General features: G+C 43.3%; 1 protein-coding gene across 1 annotated transcript in view; it reads left to right on the forward strand.

Annotated features, from left to right (window-relative positions):
- LOC139755568 (potassium voltage-gated channel protein Shaw-like) overlaps positions 1–8,630 on the forward strand; it is a 63,276-nt gene extending 54,646 nt beyond the window's left edge. Inside the window, 7 exon segments of the mRNA XM_071674044.1 lie at positions 538–747; positions 1,320–1,509; positions 2,959–3,123; positions 4,494–4,600; positions 5,599–6,003; positions 6,005–6,044; positions 6,511–8,630. Coding sequence (XP_071530145.1) covers positions 538–747; positions 1,320–1,509; positions 2,959–3,123; positions 4,494–4,600; positions 5,599–6,003; positions 6,005–6,044; positions 6,511–6,623 — 1,230 coding nt within the window. The 3' untranslated portion in view covers positions 6,624–8,630.
- The last annotated feature ends 15,301 nt before the right edge of the window (positions 8,631–23,931 follow it).

A 23,931-nucleotide genomic window follows, 5' to 3' on the forward strand; every position in this document is an offset into this window, starting at 1 on the left:
CTCATTTCAACCATCATCTTCGTTCGCCTGACCCACTACACATGGTAAATAGAAGTGGGTCTTCTCTCCATCTCCTTGCTCACCGTCTAATCGCCAGCCTCGTCCATACATCGTAATCTCAAGCGCCTCATAAGGTTGTTTGTGATGACTCTTGTCTGTAGAACAAATGACCAGACCTAACATTTGATGGCATGCTTACAATATTCAAGTAATGGAAACCCTCGACATGATTCAAGGATTCCTGAATACATAGATGCACTCCTTCAGGTAAGTACTATCTTATATAACCTTCTTTTCGAAACAAAGGCCACAGGAACAAAAGAACCTTTTAGAATTAAAGTTTTACTCTGTCGGTATTTCTATTATTTCTTAAGTTCTGATAGTAACGTAACTGAGAAATATTTTCTTCCTAGTTGCTATGTTTTCCTCTTAAGTTTTAACAATGATGCTGCAGAATTTGAGTTTCTTCCTTCACGTGTTTATATACGTACCCTGACCATCACAGACTCACTCACGTCTCTGTTGTCTGACCGCCAGGCCAACCCGCACAACGACTTCAAGAGCATCCCCGAGGGTCTGTGGTGGGCCATCGTGACCATGACTACCGTCGGCTACGGGGACATGGTTCCCAAGACCTACGTAGGCATGTTCGTCGGGGCCCTGTGTGCTCTGGCGGGCGTCCTCACAATCTCCCTTCCAGTGCCTGTCATCGTCTCGAACTTCTCCATGTTCTACAGCCACACGCAGGTCAGTGACGAGGGGAGAGAGAGAGAGAGAGAGAGAGAGAGAGAGAGAGAGAGAGAGAGAGAATCATTCTTTCACAACTCTCAACAATGATGTCTTCTTCTCCTATACCTCATCAACGATTAAATTGAAATGGAAATCATACTAAAATGCTTCCCTTTGGTCGTCTGATGGAGGATATTGAGCCATAGAGAACGGTGATAAAGACAAAAATCCCATCTTATCTCGAAGAAGCAAGTCATTCATCATTACCACTCGTCTCGACGCTGAAACATTAATCCCGACACATTATTCTTCACTTAATGTTCCAGCTGTGTTCTCTATTCGATATCACGTTCGATATCATTATCGTCAGTGATATCATGTCTGCTATCTCTCGGTGTCCGAAGTATATCTGTTGTCTTTTTTTATATTTGGCTTGATATACCAAACCAAATTTCTTCTCCTTCGAAATGTATATTGTGTCTCACCCCCTGCAGCTCTCGGAGGCTCTAGATATCGATGTTAGGTTCTCCTCCAGCAGTAAGTAAAGCTGATCATCTGTGAGTGTATATGATGCATCTCTGTCCCTCCAGGCGCGGTCCAAGCTGCCCAAGAAACGTCGACGGGTGTTGCCAGTAGAGCAGCCAAGACGAGCCGCCAGACAGGCCCGGCCAGAGGGAGGCCTCAACCGTCGCATGAACGCCATCAAGCACCACCATCAGGCGGGTCTTAAGGACGGCATCACGCCCAAGCTTACGGGCGCCATGGACAACCTCCTGGCAGGTGTGTGTGCCGTCCTACCGTCCCTTCTCCTCCCTCCCTCCATGGCGTAGACCTTAATGCATGTTGTACAGACGATGTGAAGGAATGTTCCCTGAGGGCCAGTTTAACTCAGGGTCGACAGGTCCTCTCGCATCAGTTATTATCTCAACCACTACGTCTATAATCGCCCCCTTTGCATGGTGTATCATATAAAACAAATCACTAATTGCTTTAAAAATCATATCTCCATGATTCTAATTAATCAGTGTAATGATCATCTGTTGGACATACGCTCGATTTCTTCTTTAATATGTACTTGCATGACTTTTTTTTTGGCTCTGCTTGTGACTGTTTCTGAGACCACGCGTGTGACTGCGAGGGGCCCTTGACCGACCTCCCAGCACCTGGTGGTGTGCGGCACAGCCCTTATCCCCGAGGCATCACCAAAATTCTCTTCCATGTGTGGTGGAGTCGATCCCTCATCCAAACATCTGCTGTCGAAGCCAACCGAACCAAACACCCTGCAGCAGCAGCAGCAGCAGCAGTATCTGTGAGGGGGATACATAAGTTATGATACATCAAGGGGGACGACTGAGCCTCATGTGTAGCCTGGTCTAGGCCATCAATACCACATCTGAATCAGTCATATGACATCCTTGGTGATGTCAGATGACGTATTCCCTCCTGTACTTAAGTTAGATACAAGCTCTTGATACATACGCTGATCACTGTGTTGTAGGTGACGGGGGCTGAAGAGATCTAGAAGTAGTTGTTGAAGGTCCCATATCTTCCATCTACACGAAAAAAAAAAATGAGTTTGAGATGACAGTGATGCTTTCGACTGGCTCAGAGCCCAAGAGTGGCAACCATAAAGGAAGATGTTCATGTTCGGCTCTGAGAAACAACTTTTACCAGCAGCTGATCCTCTCCTTGTGAGGTACTCGGGCCCAGGAGCATCAGGGGCGCTAGTGTGGGTGCAAGGAGTGTGAGCTAAACCCACACACTCCCGGTGATGAAGTGTGATATACTGGTGATGGTGATGACCCATGGTGACGGTGACTTTCAGTCGCGATAACCCATATGGTGTCCAACGAGATGATAGCCCACTGCGATGGTGTCATGAAAGAGTGTGACTCTCTGTGATGGTGACCCATAGTGATGATGACTCACAGCTTTGATGACCCATAGTGATGATGACTCACAGTGATAGGTGACCTACGTTGACGATGACTCATACTGATAATGACTCACGGCGATAGTGACCAATGACGGATGACGAGAATGACCCCGTACCGTGACCTCACAAGTCACGTTCTCCCAAGTTGTTCGATACGTCCTCGCTGACTTAGCCTCACAGACTCGTCTAACAGACAGATGGCTGGCCGCGCCCGCTTCCCCTGTCTGTCCACAGAGCTAGCTGTCCTCCGTCTACAGCTGGCTCCTGTCTACAGGTGGTTCCTGGTCTTGCAGGCACGTTGAATGGGTGTGGCCAGGTGGGTGGGCTAAAGGGACTGAGCCTTTACGCTACAGGTCAGAGTGGGGTAACTGTCCCCCTTCAGGCCAGACCTCCAACAGCATATGACATATTTCCATTCCCAGGCTACCCGTCACCCCTTCAGGCACGATCTCTCACAGGTTAGTTCCCTTACCCCAGACCTTCCCTTACCTGCCCTGCCTCAGTGTCTAGCCTGGCCCTACCCTACTGTATATTGGTCTACACTACAGATCCTGGCTTATCCTACAGTTCCTGGCTTATCCTACAGTTGCTGGCTTATCCTACAATTCTTGGCCTACCTACAGTATTCTGCTGGTCTCATACTATCCTCTGCTGTTATATCAACCCTTGGTCTTCTATATTGGTCTTCTATATTACCCTTGTCATCCATCTATGCCTTCAAGCCAAATGCGGTGCCAGTTTCCTTACCTATATACCTACTCAATTACCTACTTACCTACGTCCTTATGGATCTACCTTCAACGTTTACATGTTGTTGTTAGGCAAAGAATAATGTTCCTTTACCCTCCAGACTAAAATAGTTTGTTACTATAATAAATTTCATCGCATCAAGTTAAATGCATCTGCATATTGGCTCATCTTTATGTATTTCTGGCTCACTTTGCTTGTTTATGTTTCTTTGGATAAGAGATTTCGACTGAAACTATTTTCTTATTCAAACTAAGAAGGTTTATGTATAAAATTTCTATCTGCATCGAAATTTGGCATCTGCAAGTTTGATATCCTTTTCGAGTATTGATGATTTTGATTGTTGTAAATACACCAACATTTAAATGATAACTAATATTTTTCTTTCACAGATTCTTCATATGTCTTACAAGTATATTATCCTAAATTATTAGTTTTTAAGAGTTTATGATTTCTTACTTTTATTCATGTTTTCTGAAGGTATTTCTAGAACCAAACCTTTCTGTATGCTTGACTGGAATATCTTGTACTAAAACCATAACCTCAACACAAGAGTCAGTCAGGGAGATGTTAACCTTAACACACGAGTCAGTCAGAGGGATGTTAACCTCAACACACGAGTCAGTCAGGGGGATGTTAACCTTAACACACGAGTCAGTCAGGGGGATGTTAACCTCGCAACACAAGAGTCAGTCAGGGGGATGTTAACCTCAACACACGAGTCAGTCAGGGAGATGTTAACCTTAACACACGAGTCAGTCAGGGAGATGTTAACCTTAACACACGAGTCAGTCAGGGGATGTTAACCTCAACACAAGAGTCAGTCAGGGGAATGTTAACCTAAACACAAGAGTTAATCAGGGGGATGTTAACCTCAACACAAGTGTCAGTCAGGGAGATGTTAACCTTAACACACGAGTCAGTCAGGGGGATGTTAACCTTAACACAAGAGTCAGTCAGGGGAATGTAGTTAGTCAGGGGGATGTTAACCTCAACACAAGAGTCAGTCAGGGAGATGTTAACCTTAACACACGAGTCAGTGAGGGAAGGATGCTCACGTGGTCTGCTTGTGGTCCTGCAGGATGCGAATCCTACTACAGCAGCTCGCCGACGCCCTTGCACCCGCCCACCCTAGATCCTGCGGCCAAGAACCCGAGGGATCAGAAGGACCATCCACACCTCCTTCAGGTGAGCTCCTGTCTCCGGGACTACTCCTGTGGGCTGACCACACACCCCTCACGCCTCCTTCAGGTAAGGTCCTCCTCTCAAGGGCCAGTACCGCTAAACCAGTGTTGCCAGCAAACCACATAACACACACACACACACACACACACACACACACACACACACACACACACACACACACCTCCAGGGTGTCAACACAGATGCCATAATGAATATACCCAAAAAGGTTCCTTCTAGAAAGTCTATGGTAGACAGATGATCGTGGTGTACGATTTCAGTGATTCTGAACAACAATAATCAAATCTTAGACACCATCCAATGGGCCATTAGATGAATTGATGTCGGTCAGGAGTAAGAAATATAAATGGTTAGGTCAAAATCTAATGATTAATCTTGATAAGACTTGTTGGCTGACGCACCGATCATTGTTCTGAGGACCAAAGCTGAGAGAGTGGATGACCAGGAGGATGAGAGAAGAATATACTGTCTATATTGAATAGGAATATATTAAGAAAACAGTTATAGGACATCATCTCGTAGATAGATACATGTCATGAAAATATTTCATGGCAGTGAAAGGGCCTGATCTGGTTGTTGAAGGGGATGTATGTTGAGGTTCATGGCCCTGAAACGTTGAGGAGCAGAGGACACTACGAATGAGGTTGTGGATGGGTTGTTTTCCGAGAAAGGGAGAAGGAGGAGGAGAGGAGGCGAGGCCACAGAGGTCCTGTGGAACTGTGGGTAATTCTGTGTACTGTGTCGAGCACTTGATGGTCTGTGCGTTATGTCTGTCTTGTCTGGAGATGCGTTTGTCTTGCTGACCTGACGAGTTGTATGACTCTGACCTCCTGACCTTAGATGACCTCATCTGACCTTTTTCTAGCCTGACGAGACCCAAACCTGGTGTGTGACCCATCACGACCCTGACGATTGAATATGTCTAGCATGACCTTGTGTCGTCTTTTTTGACCTGGCATGACCTGTACCACCTTCTCCTACAGCCTCGCTCGGCGACCTTCAGCTCCGGCACCTCAGGTATGGCTCGTCGGACGTCGTCTGGTTCAGCCCTGACGGGTCGGGGGATGGCCTCCCTGTGTGAGTCCCTGGCCTCACCCGGGGCCTACATAGCCTCCACCCTGGGCATCATGACCTCCTCCAGCTCGGATCCGTCCGTCGTCAACACCACCGAGTATGATGGGGCCAAGACGGAGGGCAAGGCCTCCCACAGCCTCCTGCTAGACACCCAGGCTGCCCTTGGGGTGGTAGGGATGATGTTTCCGAGGGTGCCTCCTCCCTTCGTCAGGTCCTCGGACGCCATCGTCCCCACGAACAACATCAAGAACAACAACAACAACAGTGGTGGAGAGGTGGAGATGGAGGAGATGAATATAAACAAGCTAACGAACTGAAGGCGACCGCAGACAACCTCGCCCTCCACCCATCCATAGTAAGTAGTGATTCATCAACAATTGTCCATCTTTCTTTATGATTAATGACAATTTGGTGCCAGTAATGTCTACACCTCATTCCACTGTAGGTGTGGCGTTTACCAGTATATAGAGAAGTTTGATCAAATCACCAAAACTACATTAAATAATATCATCTAGTGTACTGGGATATTCAGGGTGTCATGTATGTGGTATGATAACAGAGGGAGTTATCTGCTTATCTTTGTCAAGCTAATCTAAACCAACGTCATCAATAGGAGTACAAAAAATGTTGCTTTCCTTAGAATTAGAAAGACTGAAAGCACTGCCTTCATTGTCATCAATAAGAGCAATAGAGTTGCTTTCATTATAATCCGTAAGAGTAATATAACTGCTTTCAATTTCATCAATAAGAAAGAAAAATGTTTTCATTGGACAAAGTACACGACCACACACCCATAATGTAACGCTTTCTTTCCCCAACAGTTGAGACGGTCGACACTCCCCCTGACGAGCCAACGACCACAGAGCCCCAGGTGACCCTAGTCGTTCCTCACAGGTCGTCCATCACCACTCTCCCAAAGTTAGATAGTCCTTGAGACGACCTCAGTGACCAGATGATGACAAGATGCCTCAGGTCGTCTAGTAAGGCGTAAGTCTTAGACTAAAAGACGACGACTTTTCCCTCAAACGCCATTTCGCTTTACCCAGAGAGTCGTCCAACCTGAGCGGGGTTGTGGGGCCTTGAAGACACGACCCGCTTTCCCCCCCAAAAAAAGAAAGAAACCTCCTTAGCCTCGCCCAACGGGTCGTCCACCAACCAACCACCCGTCCTCTCATATTGATAACCGCTTGATGGGGTCCATCTTCATGTGTTTAGTCGCACCTTACAGTCGAGTGCGTGTCCCCTCACCAACGAAACCTTGAGTGCGTTACACAGCTTCATCCAACCTTAAATGCATTATGCAATGTGACCCACTCAGCCCCCTACAGGATCCAGGTAACACTATAGTGTCTACGGCTCTGCAGGACTGGAAATAATTCCTCTGGCAAGACACTAAAGCTTTGGACTTTTCCTCTACCATACGATCTATTTCAGTAAAGATGAACCAACACTCGCTCTCAATGGAAGTTTGATTGCTCAAAATACTCCAATGGAAGTACAGGGAATTTGCGGGACACTCTCGAGTTCCTGCTTGAGACGATTATTGAATAATTTAGATAGATAAAGCAGAGACAATGATCAGAACAAGATGATCCATTTAACCCTTGAGGATAGTGCGTGTATGTGTGTGTGCGTGTGTCTCCCGTCTGCGTCCGTGCCTTGTAGCGACGGTCTTGTTTAGTAACACTGTCATTTTGACCCACGACGGAGAGACAGAGCAGCAGTACCCACGTCCCTCTCCTGATGGGAGAGACAGAGCAGCAGTACCTACGTCCCTCTCCTGATGGGGGAGGTAGAATAACAGTCCCCACGTCCTCTCCTGATGGGGGAGAGAGGGCAGCAGTCCCCACGTCCCTCTCCTGATAAGGGAGAGAGGGCAGCAGTCCCCACGTCCCTCTCCTGATAAGGGAGAGAGGGCAGCAGTCCCCACGTCCCTCTTCCCTAATGGAAGTAGAAGGGAATGGGTCCGTCTATTCAGTCTCGACACATTTGGACAAGTGGAGGAAAGAATGGAGCCCATTTATATGTTCTCAGCACTGTTGTATAAGTGGAGTCAGTGAAAAGAGTCCACCCAAACAATCTTGGTTAGTGCGTGTGAATGGAAAGGTGAACAGACAAAATACAGACCTATGTTACAGACCTATATATAGACCTGGTGGAGAAATGCGTCTTCTTTATTCGTCTCCAGGCAATGAATGAAGTGAATAATGGAAAAACAAAATGTATGAGAAACTCCTAAGGTTCAATGTCCAGAAAAAAAAAAAAACATATGTGCAGTGCTTAAGAACAAGAGAATTTACGTAATGAGGCGATTTCTAAAAACTGCTGTGAAGACAGTGTTTGCCAGCATTAGCTTCAAAGAGTGAGGAGATGTTTGAAATTAAAATTGGGATTATGTCCTCGTACAATGGAAGCTCTAAAGAAAAGAATAAAACCATAAAATCTAAGGTAAATGAAACCTACGTGTGTGTGTGTGTGTGATGTTTAGACATTTAGGAAAAGTTGAAAAAAAGGAAGAAAACTGTGTTTACATGAGTGTGTTAAAAGGATTAAATCAAGTAACTTATCCCTCTAAATGAATGGAAGCCAAGCATGGATGAGAACAAGATAAGTGCATCGAGGTTTGAAAAGAAAACAAGAAAGGTGAACGTGATGACGTTATCTGCAACCAAGAAGGCGAAAATTGCCAGGAATTTTGTACACGTAAGCAAGTGAGGAGCAGGGACTCTGGAAGATCATATAGTGCTTACACAAGAGAGGATTACATAATAGGGTTACAGTTGGTAAGAAGTTCAGACGTTCGGAAAAAGTAAGATACATGAATGGTACGTGAGATGCTTTGCTGTGTGAGAGAGTGATTGAGTGTAAGGGCAGAGTGAAAGGCTAGAGTGAAACTACGTAATGCTCAGAATGACAGACTAAGAATGAGGTTACAGGGTTTTATATATATATATATATATATATATATATATATATATATATATATATATATATATATATATATATATATATATATATATATATATATATATATATATATATATATAATATATATATATATATATATATATATATATATATATATATATATATATATATATATATATATAAAGAAAACTGATTGAAAGATTATGATAACAGAGAGAGAGAGAGAGAGAGAGAGAGAGAGAGAGAGAGAGAGAGAGAGAGAGAGAGAGAGAGAGAGAGAGAGAGAGAGAGAGAGAGGATAAAGTGGAAAAAATCAACTAGAGGGGAAATTTCTGACGTACATAATTATCATAAAAGTATTTTCCTACTTACTGTGAACAGTCGGCAAATTTGCTCTGTAAAGTATAATTATTTCCTACACATTTACTTGATAGTGTTGGGTACGCGCACACCGCTTGGTCTCTGTGAAATATGTCACAGTCCTCGTCAAAACTAAAATCAAATATTACCAGAGAAAGAATACTCTATATATATACATATATATATATTTTTTGGCCTTGGTATGGAAGTGAATCTGATATTTGATCTCCATTAGGTATGTAACTCAGAGTACTTGTTGTTCCCTCTCAATGATATATCTCAGTGATGTGTATTTTTCCTTTTTCATGACACAAAGGTGCTGCACAGATGGTCTATGATGCCAAGATGATAATAGGTGGTTCATCATAACCTGACTTTCTCGGTCATCCACTGAGAGAGTGATGTCGACATATTGGAATATGTCTTTCTTTGATAGTTACAGTTCGCTAGTTTGTTATATACTTACACTCAACTCCAGTGGTGACTCCAGTGGTGCTTTTTTTATAATATCATGGGGAAAAAATCCTTGTAAATACGTTGGGGTAAATGAGGGTAAATCCTAGGGGTGTATTGTTTTCTTTGGAGGGGGCCAGGTAAGTAGGTGTGTAGGTAGCTAAGTCGGTAGGTAGGTAGGTACATGGGCTGGTAAGAGGGCTGTAGTCTAATGGGATTACTTACTTGAGGTAGAGAGCAGGTCGACGAGGGTGAGGCAGGGTGATTGACTCACTCTGAGGGGAGCAGATCGCTGAGGGAGAGTAAAATTGACTTAAGCTGGGAGGGAGAAGGGCCGATGGGAGGGAGGAGATGGGCATCTTACTGAGGCTGGGTGAGGGAGTTGGGAATGTATGTGGTGGGTGGATGGGGTAGGCTTGTCCCTCACAGTAGGGAGTCTGGCTAGCTGGCTGACTGGCTGGTTAGCTGGTCTGTTGGGTGGGCGATTGTCTGGCTGGTCAGTTGGTTGGCCAGCCGTCTGGATGGATGGTTGGCTAGCTGCTTGATCCGAAGGGGATCTGGTCAGGAGGTGTGGGGTGGCAGAACCCCCATCAACAACCAGTTGATGAGGTCTGGCTGAGGTTAACTGAGGTTGAATGTGGTGAGGAAGGTGTGTGAGATCAGGGAGCAGATAAGGGAGGCTAAGGGAGGGCAGAGCGAAGATCAGCTAAGGAAGGAAGTGATGAGAAATAAGAGACAAGAAGTGAAAGAAAGACGAGAGACAAAAGAAAAACAAGGGAATACAGGGAGGAGAGGAGGTGAGTTTGAAAAGGAGAGAAGAAATGTAAAGAAATGAAAAACTGCTTTGATAAAGGAGGTCTAGGGTCTACGTCATACATTTAGGATGTATGATGTCACCACGACTGTTTCGTGAGCACATGAACAGGGTGTAAGGGGGATATATGCAAGGGCCTTAGAGAGAAGGGAGGGTCTACGGTATGGTCGGGGTTGGAATGCGAGGGAGGTGAATCTGTCACTGTTTGCAGATGACACAGTTCAGGTGGCAGAATGAAGAGGAAAAACCCCTGCTGATGAAAGAGTTAGAATGAGTGTGTGTAAGAGGAATGTCGACAGTGAACGTAAGGTACTGAGATAGGGCAAGGGGTTTTGAGTGAATCGCTTGGTTCTATGTTTGTAAGGAGAGAACTTGGAGGAAGTGGAGTGCCTCAGGTATCTGGGATTATGTTGGCAGCAGATAAGACTTTGGGGACGAGGTGAGTCATAGGGTGGACTACGAAGCTAAGGGCTTACGTTACTGCATGAAAGAGCGTGTGGAAGTGGGACCAATGTCTGCGAGGGCATAGATGGGTATGTTTGAAGGTACAGAAGCCCCATTAGTATTGTTGTGGTGAACCTGGTATGACTGAGATGGCCGAGTGATTGAAATGTTATGGACATATGGAGAGGAAGAGTGAGGAATGAGTAAGAGGATCCATATCTTAGAAATGGAGGGAACAAGGGAGGAGAGGAGGGAGAGACCGAGAAGAAGGAGGGAGACGGATGGAGGGAATGCGCCTTTGGAGTGTTTAGGCCTGGGAATTAAGAAGAGCGAGAAGTCTGCGTTGGATAGACTGAACAGGATCGATGTTGTATATGGGGAGTAACGTGCTATGAATGGGCTCAACAAAAGTGCATTAAGAGTAGAAGTTATCAATATGTAAGGCATTATATATGACAGCCAGGGAATGGGTATGTGCAAATTATATATAGATATATATATATAGATATATATATATATATATATATATATATATATATATATATATATATATATATATATATATATATATATATATATATATATATATATATATATATATATATATATATATATATATATATAAATATATATATATATATATATATATATATATATATATATATAAATATATATATATATATATATATATATATATATATATATATATATATATATATATATATATATATATATATATATATATATATATATATATATATATATATATATATATATATATATATATATATATCCTTCAGTTGTTCTTTCTGTGACATGAACTTTAGAACTTTTTGTTCTATTACTTTTCTCGACAATCGCAACGACAACGACTTTGAACAACAACAACAAGGACAACAACTACACGTAGATTTATGAACAAGCAATCTGACGGTCATGACCTACAACCATTCATAGCACTGGACCTTCCCATAACCTATCGTCTGGAGGTAGGGAACTTATCGTTCTTCTCAGATCAAAATTAATCAGTAAAACGCGAGTCTCAGAATTTCACAACCGATTGGCCATTTTCTAAATACAGGGCTGCTATAATGTATTTACAATGCATTGTTAAGTTGTAGCTAAAATACGCTGTATAGAGCACTTTGAGCTATGACACCCCCCCCCCCCTTTATATATGATATTCTTTCTCTTACTCAGCCATTTTATTGTTATTATGTACATCACAACCATATTTTGTGAATAATGTTATGAATAGTTTAAGGGAATAAGTTGATTTGTATGTAATAATGATAATGCCCTTCCCATGGTGCCATAAGACGATATATATATATATATATATATATATATATATATATATATATATATATATATATATATATATATATATATATATATATATGCCTTACCCAGGGGATGAGCGGCTGTTTCGAGAGGCCTATAAGATACTGTTCTCAATGTATATAGTATATTTATATTGATATACTGTGATTTGTGTATCAAAATAAAAAGAGCTTACGTCCTTCTTATTCCTCATTATCCTGTGCAAGTCTGTCGATGCGTATGCAAAGGGGTCTGCCCGTCTCTCTCTCTCTCTCTCTCTCTCTCTCTCTCTCTCTCTCTCTCTGTAGATAGTACGGTGGTGTTGGGCAGCCACTGACGAGGGAGGCTACATAAATACCCACTTTGGTACCGGCAGGCTTGAATACGGCTGCGCAGTGAGCCATCACTTCAGAGGCTGTTCAATACCACTCCTTTGCTCCAAGTACAGTGACCCCCTCTTCTCTCTCTACCTCATCCAGCTTCATACTATACCGTGAATGATAACAGGACGGGAAACTTCATCATATGGTTACGTCACGGGTAAGTTTACACCTTCCCTCAACAGTAACAGATCCAAGCGACAGATGGCGTTAGTAAACGTCAACAAACATTCTATCCTCACATGTTAAGTCTGTAGATACGAAAGCCAAGTCTTTCTCTATCGGAACCCCAAGCGTTTTCTTTGTGTTATTGCTTGTCTCTCATAGAACAGGGAAGTTATTATGATCTTGGTGAACAGAGCGAGGATGTAAATGGCCCGAAAGTAACAGCGAGAGAAGTTCTGGTGATACTGACATAGACATTTGGGACGCCAAACGCTTTAGGGAAGAAACAAACAACGACTCGATTTCTTGGACTAAAAATGACAAAAGAAGAAAGATCTTTGACTGTTCTCGCTAATACGTGATAAGAACGTACATACAAACTATCCTTAGAAGTGTTTAGAATAGAAATATTTACCACAGAACAGGGAAAGTGATCAGATAGGGAGCAGTGTCATTATATGAGACAAAGAGGAAAGCAGTTTGGTCCAGATCAGAGCGATAGAAGTGTCATAATAAGCATTTACCTACGATCGTGTTAGTTCAGCCTCTGGTCGACAGATGGCGCAGGCGTCAGCGTAGACTGCGTCTCCTGCTTGTTGTGGAGACAGCCAGCCATCTCTCAAGAGGTACCAACATGGCCCCTGCTCCCACGGCTGGCAGTATGTCCCCTGTTGCTAAGGGTACCTTCATATTCCGTACTCCAAAGGGTGATAACACGTTCTCTACTCTCAGGGGTGATAACACGTTCTCTACTCTCAAGGGTGATAACACGTTCTCTACTCTCAAGGGTGATAACACGTTCTCTACTCTCAAGGGTGATAACACGTTCTCTACTCTCAGGGGTGATAATACGTTCTCTACTCTCAGGGGTGATAATACGTTCTCTACTCTCAGGGGTGATAATACGTTCTCTGCTCTCAAGGGTGATAACACGTTCTCTACTCTCAGGGGTGATAATACGTTCTCTGCTCTCAAGGGTGATAACACGTTCTCTACTCTCAGGGTGATAACACGTTTTCTACTCTCAGGGGTGATAGTACGTTCTCTACTCTCAGGGTGATAACACGTTCTCTACTCTCAAGGGTGATAACACGTTCTCTACTCTCAGGGTGATAATACGTTCTCTACTCTCAGGGGTGATAATACGTTCTCTACTCTCAGGGGTGATAACACGTTCTCTACTCTCAAGGGTGATAACACGTTCTCTACTCTCAGGGTGATAACACGTTTTCTACTCTCAGGGGTGATAATACGTTCTCTACTCTCAGGGATGATAATACGTTCTCTACTCTCAGGGTGATAACACGTTCTCTACTCTCAGGGATGATAATACGTTCTCTGCTCTCAGGGGTGATAATACGTTCTCTACTCTCAGGGGTGATAACACGTTCTCTACTTTCAGGGGTGATAATACGTTCTCTACTCTCAGGGGTGATAATACGTTCTCTACTCTCAGGGGTGATAACACGTTGTCTACTCTCAGGGGTACCAATAACACGTTCTCTACTCTCAAGGGTGATAACACGTTCTCTACTCTCAGGGGTGATAACACGTTCTCTACTCTCAGGGGTGATAACACGTTCTCTACTCTCAGGGGTATAAACGTTCTCTACTCTCAGGGTATAATACGTTCTCTACTCTCAGGGGTGATAAACGTTCTCTACTCTCAGGGGTGATAATACGTTCTCTACTCTCAGGGGTGATAATACGTTCTCTACTCTCAGGGGTGATAATACGTTCTCTACTCTCAGGGGTGATAATACGTTCTCTACTCTCAGGGGTGATAATACGTTCTCTACTCTCAGGGTGATAATACGTTCTCTACTCTCAGGGTGATAATACGTTCTCTACTCTCAGGGGTGATAATACGTTCTCTACTCTCAGGGGTATAAAGTTTCTACTTCGGGGGATAACGTCTCTCTCTCAGGGGTGAAAAGTCTCTACTCTAGGGTGATAAAGTTCTCTCTTCTAATAAAATATAAAAATTAATAAAATAAAAATAATATAAAATATATATATATATATAAAAATAATATTATATATATATAGATACATAGATACATAGATAGATAGATAGATAGATAGATAGATAGATATAGATAGATAGATAGATAGATAGATAGATAGATAGATCAACTCCTAAGGGAGGATTAACGTGTGGATGGACTTTTGACTGACTGCCACAATCTGGATTCGAACCTATCTGCTCGACCCAGGGATGACTCATGAACACATCAAAGTCAGCAACGCTAACCTCTGTACCAAGGAGAGCCATGAAATTGACACATTTGTTTACTTTCACTTAGCTATGACACATACATACAAACACACACACACACACACACACACACACACACACACACACACACACATGGCTGGCTCTGTGTGTCTGTTTCAGCTGCCCTTCCATGGTTTTCACCCACCAACCAGCCTCTCCCACCATGGCTTCTCTCTCTCTCTCTCTCTCTCTCTCTCTCTCTCTCTCTCTCTCTCTCTCTCTCTCTCTCTCTCTCTCTCTCTCTCTCTCTCTCTCTCTCTCTCTCTCTCTCTCTCTCTCTCTCTCTCTCTCTCTCTCTCTCTCTCTCTCTCTCTCTCCCTCTCTCTCTCCACCTCCCATGTTGAGGGGCAGGCAGCGCCACCAGTGAGCCATGACAGAGGCTCAAGACTGTCAGGAACTTTGATGTGTTGCCAATGTCATTTCCCGCCATCGCTGGCAAACTCTTCCTGTTTTCCAACGATCCCTCAACACAAAACGGATTCTTTTTTTTTTTTGCATTGATTTTCACCACAGGAGAAGATATGTTGGATGTCTGGTTCCATCACACCCACATTGCCTGCCACAGTGACCCGTTGATCTGTTCTTATAGGGATATATGAATATCAACTGACTTATATTTCTCTCTTGTGTCTCCCCTGATGATGTGATTATCACACGAAAGTGCACTTGGGAACTTAACGTGTTTCATTTTCTCCGTGGACTCATAGGAATATATATATATATATATATATATATATATATATATATATATATATATATATATATATATATATATATATATATATATATATATATATATATATATATATATATATATATATATATATATATATATATATATATATATATATATATATATATATATATATCATCAGTGTAATGATTTTCTGCTTCGATATATAGGTGAGTATATGACAACAGAAATTAAGAGGAACATTATATACTTGGTGGAAATTCACGTCTGCTGGGAATTGTCTGTACAAATAAGCGTTTGTCTAAGAGTGTTTTGGGGGGAGGAGGAGGAGGGAGGTGACACCATGTTGTGATCTCCCCCACACCCATACACCAGTACCTTCTCAATCCCTTCCCATCACTTCCTCCTCCTCCCCCACCAACGTGTTTGTTGGAGGAACACCAACAAATACAGAATGACGGTGATACAGAGAAGCTGGTGAGGCAGTTTAGCGAGAGGCATAGGGTCGCCGGGGAGTGATAAATGATGGGAACTTTGAACCATCACGACCAAAGTTGGTGGCGATGGGGGAAAAAGTAAAGGGGTAAAAAAATTGGGTTATTCACTTTTCGTCTCTCGATGATGGTTCTGTTCCACCTTTTTTGTTTTTACATTTCATTTTGATGTATATATATATATATATATATATATATATATATATATATATATATATATATATATATATATATATATATATTCAACCCTACGCGCTAAAGAATCGAACCCGGCTCACTGAAAACGGTAGTGGGCCAGCGTTCCCCTGGACCATGGATGACCTAACTGTTGCCTCTCCGAAACTACTGCCACAGCTGTAGATCCCAGCGTCCCACACTGTAGACCAAGAGGACAGTCTGCTCACTCCTCCAGCCCAGAGGAGGCAACAAATCAACCCATGGGCGCATCAGTCACCTCCTCACATTCGAGCATGTGATACTCATGTGTAAGTCAATCTAATCATCTTTTATCTCCTCAGTGGCATAGAGGGAACCCTGTCCACCTACCATTCATGTTGGCCTGGGTTCGATGTTCGGATGGATAAAGGTAAAGTTCTATAGACTGATTTACATACAAGGCATCTTTGGATGAAGGACGAACCATCTGATTTAACACTAGTTTAACTACTTCGATGACTGGAAGCCAGGAGACATAACGGCATGAAATGATAACGAATGGACTCCACTCCCTCAAAGCCCTGAATCTAGGGGGCCAATCAGGTCCGTCCCCCGCTGATGCTTTGTGTGTGTGTGTGTGTGTGTGTGTGTGTGTGTGGAGGGAGAGGGAGAGGAGGATGGTGGTGGAGAGGGCCAGCCCCGACCCTGGCCTGGCTCTAATCAAAGGTGATCACTGGAGATCAGGTATACAGTGGCGGTCCACAAGCTGGGTTAACTTGATGGCAACAATGTTGAGGCAAGTCCTGTTGTGTGTGTGTGTGTGGTGAGAGCAGTGGCATGGAGGGAGAGAGAGAGAGAGAGAGAGAGAGAGAGAGAGAGAGAGAGAGAGAGAGAGAGAGAGAGAGAGAGAGAGAGAGAGAGAGAGAGAGAGAGAGAGAGAGACCACGTAGGGTAAAGACCACTCCCCCCACGCTGGGTAGTGACCAGCTTAAGCCGAGCACCTGCTGTACTCCTGCCGAAGGCGATGCTGGTGGTGTAGGGAACACGAGGATACAGCCATGGTAATGGGAATTCAGGCCGAGAGGCTGTCTCCTTTAAGCAGTAAGGCGTTCCCTCATGCTAATGGGCGGTGGCGAACCCAGTAGGCTGTCTCTTCTTGATAGAAAGGAAGATTGTTTCCCCAGTTAATGGGACTGTCTACGTGAAGGAGAAAGAGGTGTTTCCATGGGATATGGACCGGACCCGACCCAGGCGTCTGTCTCGTGTGAATGAAGAGCATTGATTTCGCACCCTTACGGCTCACGATGTGGGCAATTGAAAGGGACTTAACTCCCCGGATCATACAACGTAGCCCTGGTAAAACGTACATTACAGATGTTTGATTGATATGTACGACCCTTGTTTTGTGATGGCTTGACCTCTAATAAGACTAGTTTCTATAGTAGACGCTCTTGACCAAGTGTGGTATCGGCTCTAGAACAACTGTGGTAGAAGTTCTAGGTAGGGCAGCTGTGACTAGGTATTGCTAGAATGTGGTACAAAATTTTTAAAGTTACAGGGATGGAGACTAGGAAGCCCAGGAGAGAACATGACTATTGTTTTGGGAGGGATATATATGGAGAGAGAGAGGCAGTGTGACGGGAGGCCCACAGTGACCTAGGGAAAAGATATATAACGTTACATGTGATATATGTACTCGTATACAACCGTGTAGTACATATGCCGAGCTATTGAACATGTACTACAACCATGCAGTACATGTATGTGTTCGTATTCAACCATGTAGTACATGTGCCGAGCTATTGAACATGTACTACAGCCATGTAGTACATATGCTGAGTTATCAGACATGTACAAACAGCAATGTAGTACATCTGCCGAGTTGATGCACATGTACTACATGTACTGCGAGCGTAGCACAACTCCCTCCCCACACTGAACAAACAGGTAGCTTCATGTGAGTTAACTTCACGGCACTGTACGCTCAACTTCACCTGAAATAGTCCCTTTATACAACGCATTATAACGTCAAGCGAGGATTTTATCGTATCCTACAGGATCAGATACTCCTGTTAAGGGATATTAGAATACGTAAATATCTTAAGAAGTAGCCATTCACTACGGGAGGAGAATGTGTTCCTCTGAAGGTCCCCCAACCACTGGGTATCGAAGCCTTTTACTATGGTAAGATAGGATCTCGAAGCCTTTTACTATGGTAAGATAGGATCTCGAAGCCTTTTACTATGGTAAGATAGGATCTCGAAGCCTTTTACTATGGTAAGATATATTTTTCCTACACAGAGTAACCTCAGAGCGAGAGAAGGATCAGAAAGCAATCGATGAAAATGGTTCAGCAATTCTCCCATTAACAATTCAACGCACTCTCTCTACCTTTAGGGATGATAACGCAGTCTTTTCTACTTATCCTCACACCTCTACTGTCGCACTCAGAAAAGCACTCCGCACTTTCGCACTCAGAAAAACACTCTCCCCACTTCCAAACTCAGGAAAATGCTAACCACTTTCGCACTCATAAAAACACTCCCCACTTTCGCACTCAGAAAAACACTCCGCACTTCCGCACTCGAAAAACACACTCCCCACTTTCAAACTCAGAAAAACACTCCCTACTTTCGCACTCACGAGAGAGCCACACACTTCATTAGCACACTTGGAACACCAGCTTTAACGTTCATAACAAAAATAGGCCATGAGCATCCCACAACAGTTTGCTGAACCGACAAATAAAACCATTTATCATTATTACCAAACTACTATCGACACCCGAGCAAGGCGAGGTGGACGTTATCTCGATTAGTGTAATTAATGACCCTAGTTTACGTAAGTAATTTGTGGATTATTTAATGATAATTAATCCAAAATTTCCCAAGCATCCCATATTTATAATGAGTCTGGCACAGGGTAGGAGAAAAAAAATGATCCAAGATTAAGTTATTTATAACTTTAAGGTGTAAATCATATATGAGTGACGTAAAAAGAGTTGAACCTGCTAATGTGTTTGATTCTAGTATGATCAGAATTGTGTTTGATGATAATGGATTTCTTTTTTCCAAAAGAAGGAACAGAGAAGGGGGCCAGGTGAGGATATTCCCTCAAAGGCCCAGTCCTCTGCTCTTAAGGCTACCTCGCTAACGCGGGAAATGGCGAATAGTTTGAAAGAAAAAGAAAAAGAAATATATATATATATATATATATATATGTATATATATATATATATATATATATATATATATATATATATATATATATATATATATATATATATATATATATATATATATATATATATATATATATATATATATATATATATATATATATATATATATATATAAAACACATAAACAAAAACTCTGCCACATACAGACACAGTCAGCACCAACAGCACAGAGACTTGTTACTCGTGGCCCAGCCTCCAGCCAGCCTTCCATTGTGTTGTTTTCCCCTGGTGTCTCCTCTTGCCCCGTGTACGAGGAACATGTAACAAATAACTTTTCTAAACTTTTATTTTTCTTTTTTCTCTTTTTTTTTTTTGGTCAGTTTCCCTTACCTTCTCTTTCATACACACGCCAACTATTCCCTTGTTCTTAGACTTTTGTTTTTTTTTTTTCCTCTCGTAAACTTTTGCATATTCCGTTTTTGTCCTTGGTTCTTAGTCATTCATATTCTCTCTCTCTCTCTCTCTCTCTCTCTCTCTCTCTCTCTCTCTCTCTCTCTCTCTCTCTCTCTCTCTCTCTCTCTCTCTCTCTCTCTCTCTCTCTCTCTCTCTCTCTCTCTCTCTCTCTCTCTCTCTCTCTCTCTCTCTCTCTCGCAATATACCATAAGATAACCAAATGAGATGAAAGTTTGACTAATGAACAAATAGATGTCATAATTAGCCAAGCGATTTGCAAATTCAAAGAGACCATAAGGCTCCCAGGCATACATTAGCATAATTAAAAATCAAGCTGTGATTATGAGAATTATCGCATCTGAAAACTATCATGATATTCATGTTTTGTAAACATCCCACTTGGAGAGCTATCAAGCATTCACCTTCCTGTGTACAGCATGTATGTCTCACAACAGTTGTATCTCACAACAGACATGAAAAGATGCATGTTCATTACATGATGGACTTCTCATTCATGAAGGACTATACTACACGTTCTTGTATACCACTGAGTAAAACGCTCTCTTGTGTACTTGAGGCGTTCACTAGAGTATGTGTGTACACCTGGTGTTTACCATGGTGTATGTACCAATAGGTGTGTATCAAATAGTGTGTAAGAGAGTGCGTGTGTGTGTGTGTGTGTGTGTGTGTGTGTGTGTGTGTGTGTGTGTGCCAAGGGTGTATACCAAAGGATGTGTACTAGTGGATGTGTATCAGTGGTGTATACCAAAAGAGTGTATACTAAAGGGTGTATACCAGGGGTATAGAGGGGTTAAGTAATTGTTACGACAGAATTGGAAAGCAGCAATAGGGAGTGCGATAGAAAACTACAAAAGAGTGACAGGAAGTGCGATCGTAACCATAAGAATAATTCTGAGAAAGAAAGAAAAATTAATCAGAAATTCTCAGATCCTTCTTGGGTAGATGGTTTATGACCTGCCCCGACACCAGCTGTGGGGGAGAGGGCCGCAGAGAGGGCCAGGGAGAGGGCTAAGGAGAGGGACAGGGAGAGGGTACGGGTTAGGGCAGGAAGAGGAGGCCGAGAGAGGGCCTGGGAGAGGACCAGGGTGAGAGCCAAGGAGAGGACAAGGTAGAGAGCCAGGGAGAGGACCAGGTAGAGGGCCAAAGATTGGTGTGGGAGGAGATAAGAGGGAGGAGAGCTGGATTAAGGAAAGAGAGGGAGTGGGTGGGGATTATGTGAGAATGATGGGGAGAGTGTGGGAGGAGGATGGGGAGAGCGTAAGAGGATAGTGGGGGGAACGTGGGAGGATGGTGGAGAGGGAGAGCCGTGTGAGTGATGCCTTGAATAACACGATCCTTCAAGCGGATAAAAGTGGATGTGGCGAAGGTGAACCCTTCCCTTGTGGCTCCGTGACCTGTGATATGTAGACTCTAGACTCCAACCCAAGATAACCTTCAAAAGGACCAGTGCTTAACTCCCTATGACCTCGAGGAACACGTCTGGACCACCATCAGTCGCTATAGGACCTCGAGGAACACGTCTGGACCACCACCAGTCGCTATAGGACCTCGAGGAACACGTCTGGACCACCACCAATCGCTATAGGACCTCGAGGAACGCGTCTGGACCACCACCAGTCGCTATAGGACCTCTGACCTCGATGAACACGTCTGGACCATCACCAGTCGTTATAGGACCTCGAGGAGCGGGTCAAGACTGGTCCAGACCGTCACCAGTCGTTATAGGACTTCGACAAGCATGTTCAGACCCACAAAACATGTGTGTCAAGGTCAGCAGTTATCAGCAGCGACTCGCGTGGGCGAATGTGATCATAATGACCTGGACTGAGTGAGAGGCAAGACAAGGGGTTCCTTAATGTCATTTTCTCTTCAATTACTTTCCTCTCAGAGTCTGAACTGTTCGAAAATTGATATGAAAGCCTTCCCGCTATCAACAAAAGTTTGATGGCGGCAGCAACCGTCTTGATAAGAGAGACAGGTGAGTGACAGTGAGGGACAGGAGGCCGCAGACTGTGGAAGGAGCCAAGAGTTTTTCAAAACAGGAGGGATGTTTCATGTCTGGCGGTCAGAGACAGATCTCACTTCCCAAACATTACTCCTCATCACCAATTTTCTTTCCCATTGTTTAGTAATTAGGGTATCTTATTAGATACTGATTATGGTAATTAGTACACATTATTGGATAATGATTAGCATATCATCAATATGTTACCTTTAGAAAATGCAAAATGATGAGGGCCATTTTCAACCAAGACTGTGCCTTGAAAGCATAAAAATCACAAAATTTTAGCAGCTACTGTGCATCAAAATTGTATTTCAAGACGTCTGTTTCGACCGGGAGAGAGAGAGAGAGAGAGAGAGAGAGAGAGAGAGAGAGAGAGAGAGAGAGGGTTCGGTACTGCTTCAACCAGACGCGTTTCGGAACTCTGGGGACTTCACACATATACCCGAACTATTGTGTACAACGACACATACTTCCTCACATGAACTAAAACTTAAGAAGACATTCGTTATTCGCAGACACCAATATCTATTTGCGTCCAGTCTCACGGGAGAAAAAGAAAATACTTTTAATGTAAGTAAATCACCAACTACAGAGACTCTGAAAAATAAACTTTTGAAGACTTCAGTCATGCAGCGAACCAGCAAAAATAATTGGTATGAAACTCGAGCTGAGGAGAAGCAGGAAGGGAGGAAGATGTCAGAGCTAAAGTTAGATCATTTGAGGAGACCGTCAGGGGACGCGACATGTAAACAAAGTAGGTGGAGCCATTTTGATCAGCAACTTTACGTGTTCTTGTGAGTTTTTCTTCTGTTTATGAGCTTCCACTCACACTCTCCAAGAACCTCGTAGCACATGTCCTCCATCTATACATTTATATATATATGTATAGATGGAGGACATGTGCTATGAGATTCTTGGAGAATATGATGTTGTACATCTGGTCCAAAATATCTATGACTGATGTAGCTGTGGTGCCATTGTCCTTGCTGAGGGATACATATGTACGTACATGTGTATGAGGCAGAGCATCAGCGTGCAGTATTGCCAGTACCTTACTTCTACTGTTCCACATAGGGAAAGATTGGATCTCCTGCAGTGTTACCAGCACCTGTGATGTTCCACACGTGTAAAACATGGACACCCTCCTATGTAGTGTTGCCAGCACGGAGAAGGTAAAACGCAATGCCTCATAAGCTGAATATATTTACTCAACATTTCCTAAAATTGAGATAGAGGTCTCTCTCTCTCTCTCTCTCTCTCTCTCTCTCTCTCTCTCTCTCTCTCTCTCTCTCTCTCTCTCTCTCTCTCTCTCTCTCTCTCTCTCTCTCTCTCTCTCTCTCTCTCTCTCTCTCTCTCTCTCTCTCTCTCTCTCTCTCTCTCACACACACATTTCCTACAACATGAGGCGAGGTTCTTCCACCTTCCACGCCAACCCCCGTATATTCTCATCCACCCACTAAGCCAGCCCCTGATACTCTCCTCCACCTCCCAAGCCAGCCCCCTGATACTCCCTTCCTGATACCGGTGAAGTATAAAAGGCAGGGAGAAGGGAGCCTAAATCATATACCATCATGTGGGGAGCCAATATCTTATACTCTCACATGGAGAGAGTGTACATTGTGATGTTAGATGGGACGTCTACCTCATACTGTCATGTGGAGAGCCTATACCTCATCAATGCCACATGGGGAGCCTACCTTATAATGCCATGTATGCAGCTTCTTTATATTTCGACACACACACATACACACACACACACACACACACACACACACACACACACACACACACACACACACACACACACACACACACAGTAACCAAACAATATTCACTCAAATAAACATCCATACACACGTTCAAATATTACATACACAAACAAAAATGGATACACACAGAGTTATGCACACATAGACACAAATACATGCACTCACACACACACACACACACACACACACACACACACACACACACACACACACACACACACACACACACACTAGCACAAATATGCACACAAAAGCAAACGCAGACCTTACCACACAAGCATACACTGCACAGACATAGAGACAGACATACAGAGAGTCGAATTT

The sequence above is a fragment of the Panulirus ornatus genome, chromosome 19, assembly GCF_036320965.1.
Source record: "Panulirus ornatus isolate Po-2019 chromosome 19, ASM3632096v1, whole genome shotgun sequence".
NCBI lineage: Eukaryota > Metazoa > Arthropoda > Malacostraca > Decapoda > Palinuridae > Panulirus > Panulirus ornatus.